At 42.5% G+C, this 21,267-nt stretch overlaps 2 protein-coding genes across 5 annotated transcripts in view; one reads left to right on the plus strand and one right to left on the minus strand.

Moving 5' to 3' along the window:
• Nucleotides 1–7,376, plus strand: part of si:dkeyp-67f1.2 (uncharacterized protein LOC556106 homolog) — a 30,407-nt gene extending 23,031 nt beyond the window's left edge. For all 4 annotated transcript variants that reach the window (XR_008572177.1, XR_008572178.1, XR_008572179.1 and 1 more), the window contains one exon: nt 4,863–7,376. Coding sequence is in view for 1 of the 4 variants with exons in the window: in XM_054783674.1 (XP_054639649.1) it covers nt 4,863–4,913 (51 nt within the window). In the remaining 3 variants the exon portion in view is untranslated. The remainder of the gene's footprint in view (nt 1–4,862) is intronic.
• On the minus strand, nt 1,283–20,991 carry camk1a (calcium/calmodulin-dependent protein kinase Ia). The gene is made up of 12 exons (XM_054783673.1): nt 20,840–20,991; nt 19,087–19,205; nt 10,731–10,862; nt 10,035–10,109; nt 7,749–7,887; nt 7,550–7,676; nt 7,258–7,333; nt 6,589–6,701; nt 6,436–6,514; nt 6,150–6,237; nt 5,623–5,785; nt 1,283–5,167 (listed from the first exon to the last, which is right to left on the minus strand). Exons 2-12 carry the CDS (start codon nt 19,170–19,172, stop codon nt 5,064–5,066), a joined length of 1,182 nt encoding a protein of 393 aa, XP_054639648.1. The 5' UTR covers nt 19,173–19,205; nt 20,840–20,991; the 3' UTR covers nt 1,283–5,063.
• Between the last annotated feature and the right edge of the window lie 276 nt (nt 20,992–21,267).

Consider the following 21,267-nt stretch of genomic DNA (forward strand, 5'->3'; position numbering starts at 1 on the left):
TTAGATCTGCATATTAATTTGACACCAAATCGAAAGGAAAGGTTTACCAAACATGATAACGCATTATCCAAAGCACAAAAACACATACAAGCAGCAATAAAGCCTCATTTTCAGGGGAATGTCCGCTCTCTCATCCCGACACGCACATACACTGACAGGTTTTCACAGTGCGGGGATTGGAACACCAACATAAGTGAAACCTCCGATATTAAACGCTTAATATCTTAATACACGACATAATCATCAAGCTTACATACGGTTTTTAACATTATTAAAGCCCTCTATACATGAAATAACACTGCTATTGTGACCTTTACACTCATATTACCCAATGTAGTCGATATAATCAGAGAAAATAAGCAATTAAAGACATAAAAAAAGACTCGTGCTCTTGTGTGTTGCAATTAACGTCTTCCTGACGTATGGAAAGGAAGTGACATCTATGCTTCCGGGTTTTGATTTGTTGAGTGGGAATAGGGAAAAATACAGCATGTGGAATAATAGTAACCTTATGCAGGCATGAAAAACCGGCGTTATAAAGGAGTAAATAAACAAATAAAATAAAACAGTATAAAACAAATTTTGTACAGTATTTATATGAGTGTACATGTTGTTCTACAATTGGCCAACAGAGGGCAGTGCAGGCCCTCCTTTATAAACTGTTTTTCGTCCATACTTGTGTGGCAGCAATTACTGATAGCTTGTTGACTTCCGGTGTTTCACGGTTATCGTTCTGTAATGGGGAAAGAACGAATAAACAATGCGGAATAATATAATAGGTAGCAAATGCAGCTTGACGAAAAAAGGGAACAAATAAATTAAAAAGGGAAAAACATAAAATAATATTGTACCTATTATTCTGTATGTACTGTATTTATATGAGTGAACCTGTTGTATTGCATTTGGCCAACAGAGGGCAGTGCAGCCCCTCATAAACTTATTTTCTGTCAGTACCTAAAAATAACTGGTGTTTTTAATGACGTAGTCTATGACATCTTTTACGTCACAGCTATACCCGCTGGCCACAATATTAGGTACATCTGCACAACATGTCATCTTTCTTAAGGACAGTGGTGTATTATGCAAAATAATAGAAACCTCTCTGTGTGAAGCAGTGTAGTTGTACACCACTGCAAACTACAACCACAAGTAGTAGTATGTCTTCAGGCACATATTTTGGGGTACCTCCCTGGCGTTGTATTGTGAAAGCACGGTAGCCATTGTGTATCTGCAACATATGAGCGTGTAACCATTTCAAAGTGTGTTTTGCCGTGCAACACAAGCGACACGATGCGCACACACAATGCATAGACAAGGAAGATTTATTTCATTTCCTGCTTTCCGTGGGTACAAATCATTGTGTTTGTCTTACATCTTGCTCAATAGGCCGTGATGCATTGCATCCATACGTTTGTAGCTCAAAACAGCTTTACAAAAAAAGGATATACAATATATACTTAGATTTATATATACTGTATATATTTATATATATTTTATACAAGTGATTGAATTGTATGCATTTGGAGGTGAGGTGATGGATAAAATGAAGCTTGAGAAACACAGCAAGATGGCGCAGGTAAACGTCGAGTGTCATCATCATCATGGTCGTCATAGTGTATCAAAGTGATGGCTATTTGACATGACGATGAAGCCCTTCACACACAAGTTTGCATATTTTGCAGAAATACAGAGTGATTGCTTTCTTTGACTCTACTGTGTTGGCCGCTTGGGGAGTTTGGATTGTGTTTGAAAACAATGGAAGCGGCGTGACCAAAGTACCTGAAGCCTCTTTAACACAGAGTTCCCGCAAAATAAAGAGCCGTAGCAGAAGATCCGGCGCCTTTTACACAGAGACGAGAATGCTGGAGCAACTGTGTGCGCTTTCGCAAAGCATGACCGCATCCTACAAAGCCGGCTTTTGCATGCAGTGTGAAAGGGGCTTAGGAATGTTGCAAGTTCACACAGCGGTTGGATATTACTGCAACTGCACTACACACAGACGTCGTCCTGCCTCTGTTAAGACTCTGATACTTCCTCCAAAGGTGGAAAATCGCCTGGTCAGAACAAGAAAACTGGGCACAAGAGAAGCCGGCTTTAACAGGCAATGTGAAAGGGGCTTAGAAAGTTGCAAAGTTAGCCCTTTTTACACAGGAATCACACAAAATAGCAGAGCCGTAACAGAAGACAAGGCAATAAACCCACCTGTGCTTTTTACACAGAACCCAGAAACGGTGGGATATTGCCGCAACTGTGTGTGTAGACAGCTATATGCATGGCGACGCCAGCGTCTGTCATCAGGACAACAGGGTCGCCTTTTACACAGAAACAAACTGACATATAATTATGTGTGCTTTCACACAGCGACAGGGCATCCTGCAGATAAACTTCACTTGCACCTGCCGGCATTGCAGAACTCCCTTACACACAGGACTGTCCTGCCTCTGTTAGGACTCTGATACTACTTCCAAACATGGAAAATTTGGTTAAATTGGGCCAGGTAAACTTTCATTTAATGTCAGTGCAGTTTATACAGAACAAGGAAATGGGGCAGAAAAAAGCCGGCCTATACAGCCAGTGTGAAAGAGGCTTAGAAAGCTGCAAAGTTCGCCCTTTTTACACAGGAATCCCACAAAATAGTGGCATCAGAGCCGTAACAGAAAACACGGCAATAACCCCAGCTTTGCTTTTTACACAGAACCCAGCGACTGTGTGTGCAGACAGTTGTATGCATGGCGAAGCCAGGGCCGCCTTTTACACAGAAACAAACTGTCATATAACATATGCGGTGATGCAAAACATACATGTACTGTACTTGTCAGACAGCTGCAATTGCAGAATTTCCTTACACACAGAACTGTCCTGCCTCTGTTACAGCTCTGATACTATTACCAAAGCTGGAAAATGTGGTCACGTTGCATCAGGTCAACTTTGCGCCCCCATTTAATGTCAGTTCATTTTATGTAGAACAAGGGAATGGGGCCGAAAAAAGCCGGCTTTTACAGCCAGTGTGAAAGGGGCTTAGAATGCTGCAGTTTATTAGCCTTTATTAGTTTATTAGCTGCATACAGTAAATAAGCCTCCTTGGCCTTTAAGACAGACAAAGGCACAGTCCAGCCTCTGTTACGGCTCTGATACTACCGCCAAAGATGTTGCCAGGTCAACTTTGTCTCTTCATTCCATGCCAGTGTTGTTCTTACAGAACGACTTCAAGGAAAAAGGGCGAGAAGGCAGTGTGAAAGGGGCTTGGGGCGGATATTACAAGTGTATGGCTTTCGGATTGACTTCCAAGGTTAGCATGCACAATGAGAACACTTAAATGTTTCCCTTTTTTTCCTAATTTCTTTGTTGGTGGTGTACAGTCGTCCCTCGCTATATCGCGGTTCGAATATCGCGCCCTCATTATCTTGTTTTTTTTTTCAAAAAATAGTTACGAAATAATTGCTGTTTATGGTCTATTATTAGTCAAAAATTGTACGTATTCTTGGCCTAAATTAAGTACTTTCAAGCATAAAAATGGCAAAATGAACAAAAATACAAGGCAGAAGAAACGTTCTACTTGTGAATGTAGTATCCTACATCGGCCACTATGTGTCGCCAGAAAGTGAGACGTGATTGGCAGGTAGGTTTAAATGATCTCACACAATAATAATAACATAATAATCATCATCATCGTCATCATAATTACACGGGCTACTGTTGGGGCCATAACCCACGACAAGTCATCTCGGAACCTCCGACGTCACTTGGCGCTTGGGTCCCCCAGGGAGCACGAGCAGGAGTTTTATTTACGTCTCTAATGGCGTATTTACTCTTATTATGTCGACTATATTGGGCAGTATGAGTTTAAAGGTGCCACCACAATACATTGATGAGACAGCGGCCACCGCAGAAAATACACTTTCCAGAAACAAACAACAAAGAACTGCTAACGAGGGAGTTTGTTATCTTATTTATGTCTAATATGTCTTATTTTCTCTGATTTTATCGACTATATTGGGTAATATAAATGTAAACTTGACTGTAGGGCTGTTATTTCATGTCTAGAGGGCTCTAATAATGTTTAAAAAAAACATAATTAGAAGATCTTAAACACGTTTTCTATGCCACAGCTACGAAAAAACATTCCGTTTATTAATAGTGAGTCCTACTTTGCGGAAATTCACTCATCGTGGTCGGGTCTGGAACCATTTAACCGCGATAAACGAGGGAATACTGTATGTATTTTTATGCTTGGGTATTTAGATGAAAAACAAATGGACAAAATTATGGAGACACGCCTCAGGGGTCGGGCTAAGTTGCCGTCTCGCCCGTAAAACATCTTGTCATCCCAGAAGAGTGGAAGCTCTTACAGTTGCAAACTGCATTCTGTATTTTTTGCGTCCATTTTGCACGTGTAATGGCCCCGTGTCCCAATACTTTTGTCCGTGGAGTGCACAAAAACACACACACACAAAAAAGGAGTATTTTTGCGAGAAATGTCAAACAATACGTCCACTGTGCTGTTGTTTTTTTTTTTTTGGTGTTACTCACTTCACATTATATAGCTCAAAAATGACAGCAGTACATCATCGTCAATACAACAGAGTAGTCATAAGAAGAAGAACAATAATCATCATCTTCATGGCGCGTGTATACTAAAATGAGCATTATTCATGTAAACATATTTTTCACCAGGTCATGCAAACAGGAGACCGACTTCCACTATAGAGGTTGCACGGCACGGAGCAGGCCGAGCGCCCACGCTGAGATCCCGGGCCAAAGATTGTGTCGGATCTCAGTCTGGGCCTCGAATGTGAACAAAACAACCATAAAACAAACAAGGAAAAGTAGACTCTCCGTATGTTTTCACCTTCTTTCCCCAGCATGCAGAGACACTTGGCAGGTCAGAACCGCTCGGCGCCGACCCAGTCTGAGCCCGAGTACAGAGATAATAAGGTTTGCATGGATCTGAGCCATTCCGAGCCAGACTGGGTGGATGGGCTCTGGATGATCCGGAGGGACTCCTGATGTCGTCGTTTAGAAATGAATCATTCTGATGATACAAAAAGACAGTGAGGTTGTGCTCAGATGCGACTGGCTGGCCTGCAGCAGTAGGTGCAGCTCCTCAGGCTGTCCCGGTCCGTGCTGCCGTCAGCGCTTCCACGCCGCCCGTCGCTGTAGTGGGACACTGTGGACACGACACACTTGCCAGGTTAGTGCTCTCCACTTTCACTTGTCAGCGCGATGCTGACGTTGGGATGAAACGCACGTGATTGCTGACTCATGCTCACGTTTAGTGATGTCACATGAAAACATTTCTTTGTTTTTTTTTTTTGTTTTACTTTTAAAATCTACCTTTTTAATATTGAGAATTATGTAACTGTTCCAAAAACATGATCTGTGTTCTTTGACCTTATTTTATGTACAATATTATGTTAATGCTGTAGCAAAACATGACATGTATTTTAGTAAGTTCACCAAAAAGAACAAAAGGGACACCCACCCACGCACTGGTACGTATTCTTCCGCCACGCGCACGTAACTACTTCCCCTTTTTGCACAGTACAAACGGTTTATGGGAGTATCAGTATCAGTCATGTGCATGTGAGATTCTTGCAAGAAAAAACAAAACAGCAAACTCACAGCGCTCTTCCTCACCATTCCCCAACTCCTCATCCTCCTCCTCTTCAGGCAGCAGAAGTCCATGGCAGGGGCTGGTGGGAGTGATCTGACTGGGTCCCTCCACGCTGGTCCCCAGCTGCAACCTGCGCATGTGGCGCACCACCGCCGTGGCATTGAATGCTTGCTGCCATGGACAAACAAAGACACTTGCTGGGTGTACAATTGGAGCACCATTTTTCATCTATTTCTTCTTCTTCTTCTTATTCCCCCTCATTCCTCCTCCTTCATTTCAAACCACTCCAACATCAAAATGTTCAGCTCTTTGAAAACATTCCCACGTTTAGTGTAAATTCATATTTTCAATGAAAGTTTGCCCATTGAAAATAAATGGGCAATTTATTTGGCAGCCGCTCCCACTACGCCCGTTCCACTGACTCTACAGCGGTGACGTGGCTCTGGTGGCAGAGTGCTTGGCTCCCAGTGAAATGAAATGAAATGTCTGCTGGCATTGCATCACCTTGTTAATTATTAGAATTCATTTCACCGACCTTCCATTTGCTTTTGGCAAAGTTCTTCTTGATTTGAGCGCTGACGGATTCGTGGATGTTCTTGTCCAGAGCCGTGTCTCCACAGATCCTGAGAGAGTGAAACACATTGGGTGATTCTGCAGTACACTGCATGGACACGAGTATTGGGCTACAACCTCGTCGTTCTTCCAAAACCTTAATTCTTTGTCTTAGCAAGACTTGTAACTGTCGGTATGATGTGTGTCCCAATACTTGTTTCCGTGCAGTGTGCATCACCTCTTGGTGCTGCAAAAGAAAGCATTCCTACCATGGATGCTGCAGGGCCTGCTCACATGTATATCTTTTCAGAGGATCCTTCTCCATCATGTGGCAGATGAAGTCTTTGGCTAACAAATGAAAGTTGCATTCATGATAACAAATACTGCATTTTGTTTTGTCTGCTTATTTATTTTAGGCATACCTGAGTCAGAGATGTCGTCCCAGTAGGGAGAGTCGAATTCATACTCTGCCTTCAGGATCTGCTCAAACAACTTGGCGTCGTTCTCGTCATAAAACGGAGGATAGCCACACAATCTGACGGGGAATGAGAATGTCAAAAAAAATACCCAGGTACAGCCTGTAAATGACGGCTTGTGCTCAAAATGCTTTGGAAGACACGTAATACAGATATCATCAATGAAATTGCCAGTGACCTACGGGCAATTTGTTGCAAAGACGTTTTGCATGATAGTAGCCATGTTTTTCAACCAATCTTGCTCAAATTTTACACGTGTGTGCTTGTCAATCACCAAAAGGTGTGCGCCAAATTGCTGATTTGGCAAATTGCAGTGGATTGTTTTGTAGTGCACATTTGGCTTTGTGAAACATCAAACTTTGGGGTTTAATAACAGCGCCACCATGTGGTGTATTTGTCAGAAAAACAATAGCACAGGCAACACAGCAGGGATGCATGTTCTGACAAATTTTCACCCTTTTGTGTTGAGTGGTTCAGGAGTAGAAGAGTTACACAAACAAATACATTTTCATATTAACTGCATCTGATGGTGTTTGAAGCAGCTTTTGTATTGGATTTCCTTAGACTGCACAGGTGTACATCATGTCCAATGCACAATACAAATATTAAACTCACAGAATATACGAAATGACTCCTATGGACCAGCAATCCACGGCTTTGCTGTACGGTTTCTGGGCGAGGACCTCCGGAGCTGTGGAGTACACACAAACTAGTCATCTTGACCGGTGCTGATCTGCTAGGTCACGTTAAGCAAAGTCGAGAGTACTCGTGGAGCACTTGTACTTGACTCAGTAGTGGATGAGAGAGCCTCTCACAAGATAACGCGTACGAGAGGATGTCAACTGAGCTCGGCAAGTGCTGAGAGCGCAAACGAGAGGGCGGCTCACCCGGAAAATGAATGCCTCACCCACGTATCCAGGAGTGCCGCAGGCTGTGGACATAACGCTGCCGGCTCCTTCGATCTTGGACAAGCCGAAGTCACTGATCATGATCTTGGAGTCTTCGTCCATGCTGTAATACAGCAAATTCTCCGGCTACGGAAATACAGCTGTTATAGGAAGGTGTATGCAAAATGCCGACAGCGCAGCTTCTTCGTTCCGTGCTACCTTCAAGTCTCTGTGCACAATCCCCATATCGTGGAGGTATTTGACTGCGTCCAAGATCTGGCGGATGAGCTGGCTGGCGTCTCTCTCCGTGTAGAAGCCCTTCTCCACAATCCTGTCAAACAGCTCGCCGCCTGATACACTGCCCAATAAACGCAACAGAAAAACTGCTTCAGTATTATTCAATGTACTTTTCAAGATTCAAGATTCAAGATTCAAGAGAGTTTTATTGTCATGTGCATAGTACAACAGCAGTTATACCATGCAATGAAAATCTTATTCTGTTCATTCTCCCAAGAAAAGAAAGAAAACAAATGAAAGAATAAGAACATAAGAAACATAAACACATAAACATATATACCAATAAATTAAGCAACAACAACAGAAGAGACATTAATACAAGTAAATAATACAAATAAATAAATAAATAAAGTGCTATGAGTGTGTGCGTGTGTTGCGTGCGGCGTGTGCGAGTGCTTCGTTGAGGAGCCTGATGGCCTGTGGGTAAAAGCTGTTTGCCAGCCTTGTGGTCCTGGACTTCAAACTCCTGTAGCGTCTGCCTGACGGTAGGAGTGTGAATAATGAGTGTTGTGGATGTGTGCTGTCCTTGATGAGGTTGTGTGTTCTGCGTAGGACTCTAGATTTATAAATGTCTTGCAGGTTTTAACTACCTGGAGGGATCAAACGAGTCTTAACTGTAAAATACCACAAGACCAAATCGGAAGGTTGTCGGTGTTGATGGCAAAAGCAAAAGGACAAGCGGTGTTCCTCAAGGCTCTGCACTCAAGCCACTTGTACTCAACTTAAACTTGTGTTAAAGAAGTGTCTCACAGGCGGAACCTTGAGGAACTCTTCTCTTCAGCCTGATAGTGTGTTTGTGTTAGGCTTGTAAACAAACGGCTCAAGAGGTTGGCTTGAGAACAAACAGCCTTGATGGACTCCCATTGTCATTTTTGTACCTCAGGGCTCTCTTGACACCATTTTTCAAACACAGTTAGCTCGGAAATGAAGTTGGTGTTGATGTGTGAAGTGGAGTTCCTCAAGGTTCTGTCGTTGAGCCACTAAAAGTGTGTTTGAAGAAGTGGTTCTTGAACAGACCCTTGAGGAACTCCACTTCGCAGTGGCATGTGGAGGGGTTTATCTACAAACACTGTTTTGTTGGCATTAATGTTTGCGTTTAAATGGCTCAAAGACAGAACCTGGAAACGCCAGCTGGTCATTTTTGTTCCTCAAGGCTCTGTACACACATGGCTCGAGAACAGAACCATGAGGAACTCCACTTCACACTAGCATGTAGAGGGGTTAATTATCTAAAAACTCTGGCTTTTGTTGGCATTAATGTTAGTGTTTGTTAACACAAGTGGTTTGAAGGCAGAACCTATAAACGCCCTGCTTGCCATTTTTGTTCCTCAAGGCTCTGTACCACATGGCTCGAGAACAGAACCATGAGGAACTCCACTTCGCAGTAGCATGTATGGTAGGCTGGGTTAAAAGTCTACATACGTTGGCTTTAGTTTGTCTATTTTTCAATGCAAAAAACATGTGTTGAAGAAGTGGTCCCAGAACAGAACCAGGAGGAACTCCCTGCTTGTCATTTTTGTTCCTTAAGGCTGTGTTCTCTGGAGTTCCTTTAGGCTCCGTTCTGTGGCTCTTTTGTGTAAAACCAGTGAGGGACTCCACTTCATGAAGCATGCAGACTGGCTTAACGTCTGCTAACACAAAAACTGGCAAGCGAAGCTCCTCAGGGCTCTGCCCTTGAGCCACTACAGTTAAATTTGTGTGTAACCTGCCTGGTTCAGCCATCCCCGCGTTCTGCGCTGGCCTCGAACCAAAGTCCGCAGAATGACAATCGAGAGCGTGACACGACCTCCAGCGTACATCCTATCCACACGGCCACAGTAGCTGTGGTATCCGTGACATGTGTTAACGTAGTGGATGGAGAACAGAGCCTTGAGGAACCCCGCTTGTCATTTACGCCCTGAACATCAACACTAGCTCAGAACGTGAAGGGCAGCAGTGCTCGTAAACATGATGTATCAGTGGTTGACAACGCGAGTCAAGCATTCCGTTAGCTCAATCAAACTGCAAGTCTACCAATTAGGAATGTGTGTGCATGCATTTATCTCCACGAGGCTCAGCTATTCTTTCCATTTCTGCTGCTGATGAAAGGTTTGAATATTTCATTTGGACTATAAACAGTGCACTGCGTGTGTGAGGTAAGAGCGTAGCGTCACTTTACAACAATAGGCACACAGCTCTACCCAGTGAGGAACGTAAAGCACAACTCACAGCTGCATGACGAGGTACAGATGAGATGTGCTTTCAAAGATGTCCTCCAGAGAGACGATGTTAGGGTGCTTGATTCTGTGGAGGAATCACAAGATGGATTTTTTTTTTTTTGTGTCCCAGTGCTTGCTCTGGAGTGGTCACCAGATGGCATTACTGCTGCATATGTCCCCATTCGAATGCCTTGTAAGGGGAAGCAAGTGCTATGAACGTGCTTTTCCAGTGTAAAATATGCAGTGTGAAGCATCCATCAGAGCATCTCGTGTCACTTTAACACCGTGGCAGATGATGGAGGATTTTGCAGGATGAGCATCTTGTCCTACATTGTGTGGGCTTTTTTTTCCCTTTCTTGACTCATCCCATTTAATGCTCTTTTATTTGCTTAATAGTGACTTCAGATTTTAGTCCATAACCACCCCCCACTCCTCCTTTTCCCCTTACGTCTCCTTCTCTTCAATACACTGCTGCAGGGAACTCCACACCATCTCCGCCTCTGTGTGCTGTTGCCCTGGCAACAGGGACACTAAAAATAGGTCTATCTTCTTTACTCCTGACATTTCCGGTGCACAATCCGAGTGTTTCTACTGACACCGTGCATCGGGTGGCCCGTTCTGTTGACCCCTGAGTATAATCTGCCTCCGGACAAGCCGCGCACGCGCCACAATGCATCCGCCGGTCAACGACTTTGGCCCAGCTCACCTGTGTAGCACTGCGATCTCATTCTCTATGTTGTTCTCTTTGCCTTCCAGAGCTTTCTTGGGGATGCACTTGATGGCCACCAGCCTCTGGGTCCTCTTCTCCTCCGCGAGCAGCACCTCAGAGAAGGCTCCCCTGGGGAAGACAATCATTTAAACAATGACATTTGTGGTGCCCTCTATGGGTTGTGTTCAGAATGCTTCGGAATGCAGGCAAGCGTACATGTAATACAGATATCCCCCGAATTTCATAACCATGAGACCACGGCTGGCTAGAGTATTAGTATGAACGCTTTGTATGAAGTCTTTGCTCCTTTTTTCTCCATTTTTGCTCTTGCTTTTTTTTTAAATTTTCAAAATATTTCAACTTTCTTTTTCTAAATTTTCTTTTTGTAATATTATGACTTTATTCCCATAATCGTATGCCTTTATTCTCATAATAATTGAGCTTTTTCCCAACCAATTTTTTTAAAAATTACAACTTTATTTTCTTTTGTTTGTTTCTCACAATGTTGCGACTTTTAAAAATCAAATTTTCTTTAATAGTTCAACTCTATGACTTTATTGCCATAATATTTTGACTTTCTTCTCGTTACATTATTACTTTTTCCACAACCTAATTATCCAAAAATGTACTGCTTTGTTTTGATTCTCATAATTTGACAACTTTTAAGAAATAATGTTTTTTGTTTTATTTTTCATCTTTATGCTATTAAAATGACATCATTTTTCCTCATAACATTACGAGTTAATTCCTGTAAAACTGTCTCTGAATATTTTGACTCTATTCTTGTGAAATTACAGCTGTTTTTTCCATTGCTGCTGTTTTTTTTTTTTTACATTTTCCAAAGCATAGGATAACATAATAAGTATAACTTTTTAGGCAACCTAATTTTTCAAAAATGTACAACTTTATTTGTTGTTTTGTTGGTTTGTCATATTACTTTTTTTTTTTAAATAATGATTTTTAAATATTTCTCTTGTAACTCTATGAGGCTAAAATTACTTTATTTTTCCTCATAATGTTATGAGATACTTCTTGTAAAATTGAGCCTTTTTTCTCTTTAGAATATGACATTTTTCTTTAATATTTTGACTATTCTTGTAAAATTACTCTGTTGCTGTTATTTTTTTTCAATTCTCCAACTATTTCAACTTTCTTCTTGTAAATCTTGACTTTATTTCCATAATACTTTTACTTCATTCTCGAAATAGAACTTTTTCTGCGCTCTAATTTTCCAAAAATTACAACTTCAAATATAATATTGCGACTTTTTTTTTCATCTCTATGCTATTAACATGACATGATTTTTCCTCATAATACTACGAGTTTATTCTCTTAAAATTGCAACTTTTTTTCTCGTTAGAATACAACATTTGCCTTTTAATATTTTGGCTTTATTCTCGTAAAATTACCGCTGTTTTTTCCATTTCTTCTGTTGTTGTTTTTTTTTTTTATTTTCTTCTCGTAATTCTGACTTTATTCCCATAATATTTTGACTTTATTCTCGTAACGTTATTAACTTTTTCCACAACGTATTTTTCTAAAAATCACAACTTTATTGGTTGTTTTGTTTGTTTCTCATAACATTCAGACTTTCAGAAAAAACAAAAATTTTTTAAATTAATATTTCAACGTTATACTATCATATATTTTTAAATGACATTAAATTAAATGACATTTTCCTCATGCTAGTAAGACATTATCCTAAAGTTACAACTTTTTCTCATTGGATTACAACTTTTTTCTCTTCATATGTTGACTTTATTCTTGTAAAATTACTGCTGATTTTTCCACTTTTGCTGTTGTTGTTTTTTTTTTTAGTTGTCTAGTTCAATTATATTTTCACAATGTGCCACCAAACCATAAATGTCTAGGTCAGGGGTCACCAACACTGTGCCCACGGGCACCAGGTAGCCCCCCACGACCACACGAGGTGCCGGCAGGCCTGCTTTTCATTCAGGTTTCCAGTTAATAATGTGAGAACACTAGAAAGAAAAGTATTCTGAAACATAAAATGTGAGTTGTGGATACCAGCATTTTGTGAATGGTTTGGTAAAACACGCATATTTGATTTGTTTGGGTTGAAATAAGGTATGAAAATCATTTCTACAAAAATTAGTAGCTCGTGGACATTTTCATTTTCTAAAAGTAGCTCTCGCAAGAAAAAACGTTGGTGACCCCTGGTCTAGGTCAAAGTTCAATGTCAAACACATTAGACACTAAAAAACCTTCATTATACTACAATTTTTATCCAACCCTGTCCAAACTTGGTGCAAATATAGCAGGTAGATTGCCGATCAGTTGGATAGTTTTTGGAGACGATTGACATCAACCTGTGGGTCAAACATGGAATTGCAGCAAACCACACTGAGTTGTAGCTCAAATGAAAGGTCTTGATGAGGGCTTTTTGGGCTAAAAAGGCTAAGAAAAATGTTAATGACAGTCACAAAATTGTCTCAAAAGTCCGATCTCAAGGTCGAATCGATACGTGGACTCATTCTAAGCTCCTGAGCTGTAATCACTGAGTCCGTATGAAGACAGACATGACGTATCGAGTGACAAGACACCCTGCAGGGAATTAGATTGAAGCCCATTTGGAGGCCATTGACTGTTTACTGATAAGCACCTGCATGTACCTTTTGCATGCATGGTGGTGACTGGATGAATAATTCAAAGCGGTTACATTACTGAGATGTTTCGGGAGGTGGTCGAGAAAAGACCTCGCACGCGCAGAAAAGCATTTCCAGGAGCAGCATCTTTACGCCTTTTAATAATACATCAAGCAGATGTAGCCAAAAGAATGCATGATGGATTGTGGAGCACCGGAGGAGGCCGTGAACATTGTCAGCAACCGCAGGGATGCTGAAAGACATGCAGAGGGGCCCGCTGGGGGTACCTGAACGCCTCACGGCGGTGGTTCGCTCACTTTGCAGTAACAGCGTTTGTCCGTTCATCCGGAAGAACACGTGTGAGGTCAGAGGTTCACCGTCTCTGTTTTACTTCATCCCAGAGGTGTTCAATGGAGTTCTTCCACACCACTGTCATTGTCATGCCAGGAGTTGACAAAGAAATGTGTCCGTAAATTGTGCTAGTGCACCATCTTCCTCGGAATAATTGTTTTTCCATCCCAGTTTTCCATAGCCAGTTTGGATCTGCCAAATATACACGTCAATGGACAAAGTGGACAAAATTGCCAATTGATATATTTTTGTTTGTTGTTGCTGTTTGTTTGTTAGCATGTGAGCTAGCAGGCTCTTAACGGTTAATATTACACTATAACGATTGTATGAGGACTCTGGGGGGGCGCTTCCATCGCAGCTTAAACAGCAAAAGAAGAAAATGTATTCCTCTAACAAAAGTGGGAAAAAATCGCAATGTTTTTGTTTGTTTGCATGTTAGCTAGCAGTCTACTTCCTGGTTCCTGGAGAATGACCATCAGATTATGCAATCTGAACTCAACCATTCTGGGGTCAATGGGGGAACGTCTCCATTGTGACTTAAACAACAAAAGAAAAATGTACCTGTAATAAGAGAAACTTGTATTTTCGTTTGATCGCATGTTAGCTAGCAGGCCACTTCCTGGGACAAGGGAAAGGCTTTTGTTGTGATGAGAGAAAAAAGAAAATTCTATCAACAAAAGTTGACAAAAAAAATCATGGAAATCTATGTTTTTGTTTGATTGGTCGCATGTTAGCTCGCAGGCTACTTTCTGGTTCATGGCGGATAATGTAAGACGGATAATGTAATGTACCGTTTATATTCTGGGACAAGGTAAAGGCTTTTGTTGTGACTCAGACGGCAAAAAAAGAAAATAATTATTTGAATGAAAGTTGAAATAAATTACAGAAAACTATATTTTTGTTTGTTCATTTGCATATTAGCTAACAGGCTACTTCCTGGCTCATGGAGGATAACGTAAGACATACAGTACTTTACCATTTACATTACTGGATGAGGTAAAGACTTTTGTTGTGACTCAAATGGAAAAATAAGAAAATAATTCTTCGACTAAAAGTTGAAAAAAATGGTGGCAAACTACTTTTGTTTGTTAGTTTGCATGATAGCTAGCAGGCTACTTCCTGGTTCATGGCAGATAATGTACGACGTACAGGACTCTGCCATTTACATTCTTAGACAAGGGAAAGGCTTTTGTGGTGACTCAAACTGCAAAAAATAAAATAATTGCTCAAATAAAAGTTTTTTTGAAATTGCAGAAAATTATATTTTTCTTTGTTCACAGGATAGCTACAAGACTACTTCCTTGTTCATGGCAGATAATGTAACAGTATTTCCTTTGTTTGCATGCTAGCTAACAGGCTATTTTCTGCTTCATGGAAGACGTAAAGTAAGGACGGTTCAATTCATCCTTGTTTTTTTGCGCTTGGTAAAGCAAAAAAAAAAAAAAGAAATGACAGCAAGTGACGGTGATTATTAGCAAGTGTACCATCAATTAGGCTAATATTTGTAAAGTGACACTTGCCGCTGGGAGCCGGCGGAGGACGTGTACAGTCGCACGCGTGTACTGTTGCTGTGAGACACGTGTAATTAAACATCCACTAGCTCATTCCTCCTTGGAGACGTCGCATGGGGGGGGGGGGGGCTCTGTGGGGGTTTGCTTCACAACAGACAGAGATGGAGAGAGTCACCTGTTATCTTGCATGGATGAGGTTTACTTAAGGCGATCCAGTGGTAAATACTTGAACATCGTCTGTCTGCAGGAAGCATCCATCGGTGTATTGATCTGTGCTCCAAACTGGCTTGTGCTTTATATATGCTGGATAACTTAACTTCTCCGCAAAGGCTGGAACGAGGCAACTGGACTTTTCTTGTTTGTCGAAGACCTTTGACACAAAAGGTAGTTCTCCATTTTGAAGTGTGGAGTCTGCCTATATATGTCTCTGGTGGGGGGGGGTGTCGCAATAGGGTTGTTGTTGTGGTGTGGCTGGTCCACGATCGTCCTGGTGGGAAAACAGCACGGTAACCGCCCCTCTTCCAACGGAGGAGAGATGTCAGGAAGTTATTGTAAGCAGACGATTGGTCAGGAGCACACAACTGCAATTCAAATACCGGTAGATCCAGATGCAGAAAATTTCCCCAAGCCAAAGTCCAGCCCGGTAATCTCGCTGCCCACTTTATCCGTATCTATCACTCGTTTGTCTTCTTTCCCTGGATGTCTCAGTCACTTTTGTGTCCTCGCTTTGCTTCTCTCCACTTTTATGTGTCTCTGTTGTATTTAGAGTCGCAATGTTTAGCGGAAATGCGCAGATTTGATTGGCTGAGTAGCGTCATGTGTGATGGCTTAACTCACAAGCAGTTGGCCAGTGGATTTCGTGAACTCTCCTCCGTGAATCACCACCGTATCGTGGTGGAGGGACTTCAGTGCCCACGTGATCCTAGGAACCATATTGTCCGGGTCTATATGCTCCTAGTAGGGTCTCCCAAGGCAAACAAAGACTGATTCAGAAGACCTTATGGAAAAATCTAATGGAGAGACCACACCTCGCCTGGATGTGGGACACTAAGGCCTTACCCTGGAGCCAGGCCTGGGGGAGAGCCTAGTGGTTAGGCCGTCACTCGTGGGGCCCGGCCAGGCCAAGCCCAAAAAAGCCACATGAGATCTTCCCCCCATAGACCCACCACTTCCGGGGGAAAACATAAGGGTCTGGTGCATTGTGTGTTGGGCGGTGGTCGAGGGCGGGCGCCTGGGTGACCTGGTCTTCGGAGGCCAAATCCGGTTTGGGTTAGGAGCTCGGTCATTCCGAAGGAGCTCAGAGTAGAGCCGCTGCTCCTTCACATAGAGAGGAGCCAGTAGAGGTAGCTCAGGCATCTTGTCCGGACGCCTCCTGGACACCTCCCCGGTGAAGTGTGTCCCCGGTGTTCTAGGCATGCCCAGCCGGGAAGAGGCTCCAGAGTAGACCTAGGACACGCTGGAGGGATTATGTCTCACAGCTGGTCTGGGAGAGCCTCAGTGTCCTACCGGTGGAGCTAGAGGAGGTAGCCGAAGACCGGGAAGTCTGGGCTTCCCTACTGAGTCTCCCGGACCGGTATAAGCAGAAAAAAATGGATGAATGGATGGATTTCTTGAACTGATCACCCAGTATTGTAAATTCTAAAAAAAGATGCGCAGGTCAAAATAGAAGTGCTGTGTTAAAACTTAAATTACTTAAAAAACGAATTGACTATAGGTCCAGGTCCGTATTGGATGGCATCTGGGTCTGGACTCGGACCACGGCCCTCCAGTTAGTGATCCCTGCGATAGGTGACGGCGCAAACCTCCTTCTCTGTTTCGAGAGGGTCAGCGGCCATCTCTAACCAAAATTTGGACATCGTTATCCCCAAAGGAACGTCCTTTCTTTTAGAAATGCAAATGAACTGCTGACTCTGGGCCAAAGAAACTGCTCTCCTATGTTGTGCCATGCGTTTGTATAAGGGTTGCTTGGTCTCTCCAAGGTAGAGGTCATGGCACTCCTCAAGTGATTTTGTCTTTGGGGTAAAGCAGCTTTTGTCTGTGGGCGTCGGTAGCTATTGTTGGAGGAAATCCACCACATTTCTTCTCCTGTTTCTATCCTCCTGCATGTTTGAAATGAACTAAGTGACACTGAAGCATTGGACAATAGCTGTGGAAAAGCCGGCTTTTGCAGGCAGAGTTAAATAACTACATTGGGAATACACCTATAAAAACTTCTTCTGGACCTAAGTGCACTTGTATCATCTCCTCATGGAATGGCACAATGGTTATTAGCATGCTAAAATAAGGAAAAGAACAACACTGTGTCATATTGTGGAAAACAGTAAGACAAGAGCACAAGCGAGGCATTCTGAGCTGGTGTGAATACGGAATGTGCTGCGTCCACACTAACAATATGTCTTCCTGTCCCATCTGCTCCATCTGCCTGACACAGCAATACAACTGTGAGGATTAGCTGGAATGCAATATAATATTTCAGCATAAATCAATTAACTTCACGCTGTAGAAGCTCCTCTCTAAGCTTGCATGTGTGTCAGCCAGTAAGGAGCTTTTCATCCACACATTCACTCTGACCTCTGCCACTCTGACAGAGTGAGGACAATATGACTTTTACATAACCCATAATAACATCGCTGGGATGCAAGGATGCATCCTGGATCTGATATCATGATTTGATTAAGTATACTTTTATAGTACTTTTAGGAGAAAGTCAACATCAAGTCATCATCCATACATTCATTCATCCATCCATCCTCTTCCGCTTATCTCAGGTTGGGTTGTGGGGGCAGCAGCCTAAGCAGTGAAGCCCAGACTTCCCTCTTCCGCCACTTTGTCTAGCTCCTCCTGGCGGACCCCGAGGCGTTCCCAGGCCAGTTGAGAGACATAGTCTTTCCAACGTGTCCTGGGTCTTTCCCGCGGCCTCCTACGGGTCGGACGTGCCCTGAACACCTCACCAGGGAGGCATCCTAATCAGACACCCGAGCCACCTCATCTGGCGTTTCTACTCCGAGCTTCTCCCGGATGACAGTGCTTCTCACCTTATCTTGAAGGGAGAGCCCAGCCACTCATTTCGGCCGCTTACACCCGCCATCTTGTCCTTTCGGTCACTACCCAAAGCTCATGACCACAGGTGAGGGTAGGAACGTAGCTCCACCGGTAAACGTTCATTGACTTATTTATTTTCGAGAATTCTTATCCTCTTCAGGGTCATCTTAGCTGATTCAGACTTCAAGCTGGACTGGTCACCAGACCAGGAAGTCAGCTATGTGAATAACTATACTACAGTCAAGTCCAGCAAGGATAATTGGGACATGCAGACACGACTCATGTCATCCAGCTTGTGTAGCACAGAAAGACTAGCAGATGGAGCACACACACACATACACGTACATGTCAATCTATCCAGCGTTCATAATAATCGACCTGTTTTTTTTTGTTTGACGTTCGATAAATCCATATATCCATTATCGTGACAGGCCTAACGTCAGCTATGACACTATTATAACTCCTCCTGGCATTTTGTTGCACAATACAACACCGGCATGGAAACAAGAGTTCAGAACAATCAGTGAGAGATTCTCCCACTATTTATAGGAATAAATAACAGCCAATTTATCACGCAGTTTCTTCTTGATGAAAGGTGCAGGTCACATCATCCTGACTCGAATGGGGACTGCACCGTTATCCCTTCTTGGCCCGTGCGCCACCGCTCCACAAAGCAGTAGTTTTTGCATCAAACCAAGCGATCCATGTCATGATTAGGACGATTGCTGCTGGAATGTGCGCCGCTCCAAATACATTGAAAGAAAGTTTATCGGTGAAAAACAACCGAGGCACATTGTGTCTCATACCATCACTCTGTTACTGACAAGACAACTTCCAACTTACGTCCCCAGCACTTCTTTGAAGTCATAATGTTCCTTAATGTCGGACGTCTTCTTTTTCCATCCGTTGCCATCCTCTCCGAGAGGCATCCTACTGTGCTGACTGGATTCGCCACACTACGGCTGCCAGGTGACAAGAAAACAAACACTAGTCACCATTCTCTTCATTCTTTAACCCCAAAATGAGCATTTCTACTGGCTTTGTGTTACAGTGTATCTTCTCAAGGGACAGTACTGTAGAAATTAAGCTGTAGAGTAGTCAGTGTACAGCTTGTATAACGGTATAGATTTACTATCCACTGAAAATGAGTCAACACGCAGCCATTATCGTCTAAATAGCTGGCAACGCAACCAAGGGAAAACATACATTTCAACAAGTACTGTGACATTGTGAAGCAGAAACTAGGCCAACACAATGAGCCCAACACGCCTCCAAGATGATGAGTGCCTTGCTCCAATATCCATCTATCCAAAAATGTCATATCTATAGTATTGTCCCTTGAGAAGATACGATATTGTGATTGCCGAAATGTCCGGAATTCTATTTGTACTGCAGAGAATATTTGCTGCTTGTGCGGTCCATAAAAATAGATCCATTACGCGTTGCCTGATGTGATTAATGCTTGATTAGTGCAGCTCATGTTTGACAGACAAGACAACGCCAACACAAACGTCTCTATCGGCTTTCACACTATACCGTCAAATAAAGAAAACTTAAAATCAAGCACAGGCTCACAGATACATTTAGGTCCATGTGGAAGTATTTTGACAGTGACATTTGCCTTTATTTATACACCACCGCAAGGGATTCAAAACTAAAACAATACGGACGTAATTGAAGTGACTTTTAGCTTTAATTTTAAGAGGTTTCAGTAAAACATTTAGGAATTACACCCTCTGTATGCAGAATACTTCACCTTTCAGGTCCTCAGAAGTGTTTGGATGTTTGACGTAATTGTAAACAAAATCATCATTTTAAATAATATGTAATATATTTTGCATTTAACGACTGCCTGAAATGTGGAGCTCATGGACATGAGCACATTTCAAGTATCCACCCTGGAGCTGCTTTGCCAGGCCTTCATTTGCTACTTCTTGCTGCCTTCACTTTTGTCTTCACTGTAAGTAAAAAAGCAAGCTTGACGTGGGCATTGGAAATTGTTGCAATTTATTTGTTGTCAAAAACTCTATCACATCATTCTAAATCCGTTGTGACTAAATTATTATTATTTTTCAACTATTCTGGTCCCAAAAACTATGCCTTCAATGTAGCACCAGGGTCTTTTTTTCTGCTGACAAGCAGCCTGGTGATAACAAAAGGGGACTGAAATAACAGCTTGGAAGTAGGGCAAACAGTGCAGCAGGGCCAGTCACAGAAAAAGGAAGGCAAAAAAAACATGCATGTTCAGTAGAGGGGATGATGGTAGCTTGGAGACCTCGATTGTGTTTCACATTTTGAAGCTTATTACTGGCAAGATGCATAAATATTGTTGCATGTGAAACTTAATTCCACTGATTTGAAAAAAAAAATGGCTACTAATGCATGTGCAAAATACAGTTCAATTAAAAAGAAATAGTGCTTGTGAGCTTGCAGGAAAAAAAGCAAATGCACTGTGGGTGTACTGCACCACTCAAGGATGTGGCACGCAAAGCAAGACTGCATCTTTGGCTTTAAAATCCTCATGCATGGACACTTTACAGCTTTCAGGGTTCTCGGTGTATTGACACCAAAGACATAGAGGTGAAAAGAAACGTACCTGATTGGCGATCTGTGCCCGGAATGTGCGCTCCTTGCCTCCGGGGGTGATGTGCTGCTGCTGCTGGCCGGGCTTGTGCGCAGCGCCGCTCGGCTCGTGCTCCTCCTGACGTCAAGACGAGCGCACGTCTCCCCCTTGGACGTATAGTGCAGCATGAAATCACTTTCTGTGCTTCTGACACATAATTGTGATAATATCGTGAGTATTTTTGCGCAATGTGGCTAAAACAGGATGGCGAGTGCACTGAAACTGAGCATGTAGACATGAATAAAACGCATAACTTGACATGATGACTGATCGGATTAAGGGGCGAAAGCTGTAAATATGTAGAAGCAGGATTTTAACTACAAAAAATGTAGTTTGCATCCATTTATAGTGCATCCATTCCGTGTATTTTGCTTACTGTGTGGAGGCTCACGGAGTATTTT

Source organism: Dunckerocampus dactyliophorus, chromosome 8, assembly GCF_027744805.1.
Source record: "Dunckerocampus dactyliophorus isolate RoL2022-P2 chromosome 8, RoL_Ddac_1.1, whole genome shotgun sequence".
In the NCBI taxonomy this organism is placed as follows: Eukaryota; Metazoa; Chordata; class Actinopteri; order Syngnathiformes; family Syngnathidae; genus Dunckerocampus; species Dunckerocampus dactyliophorus.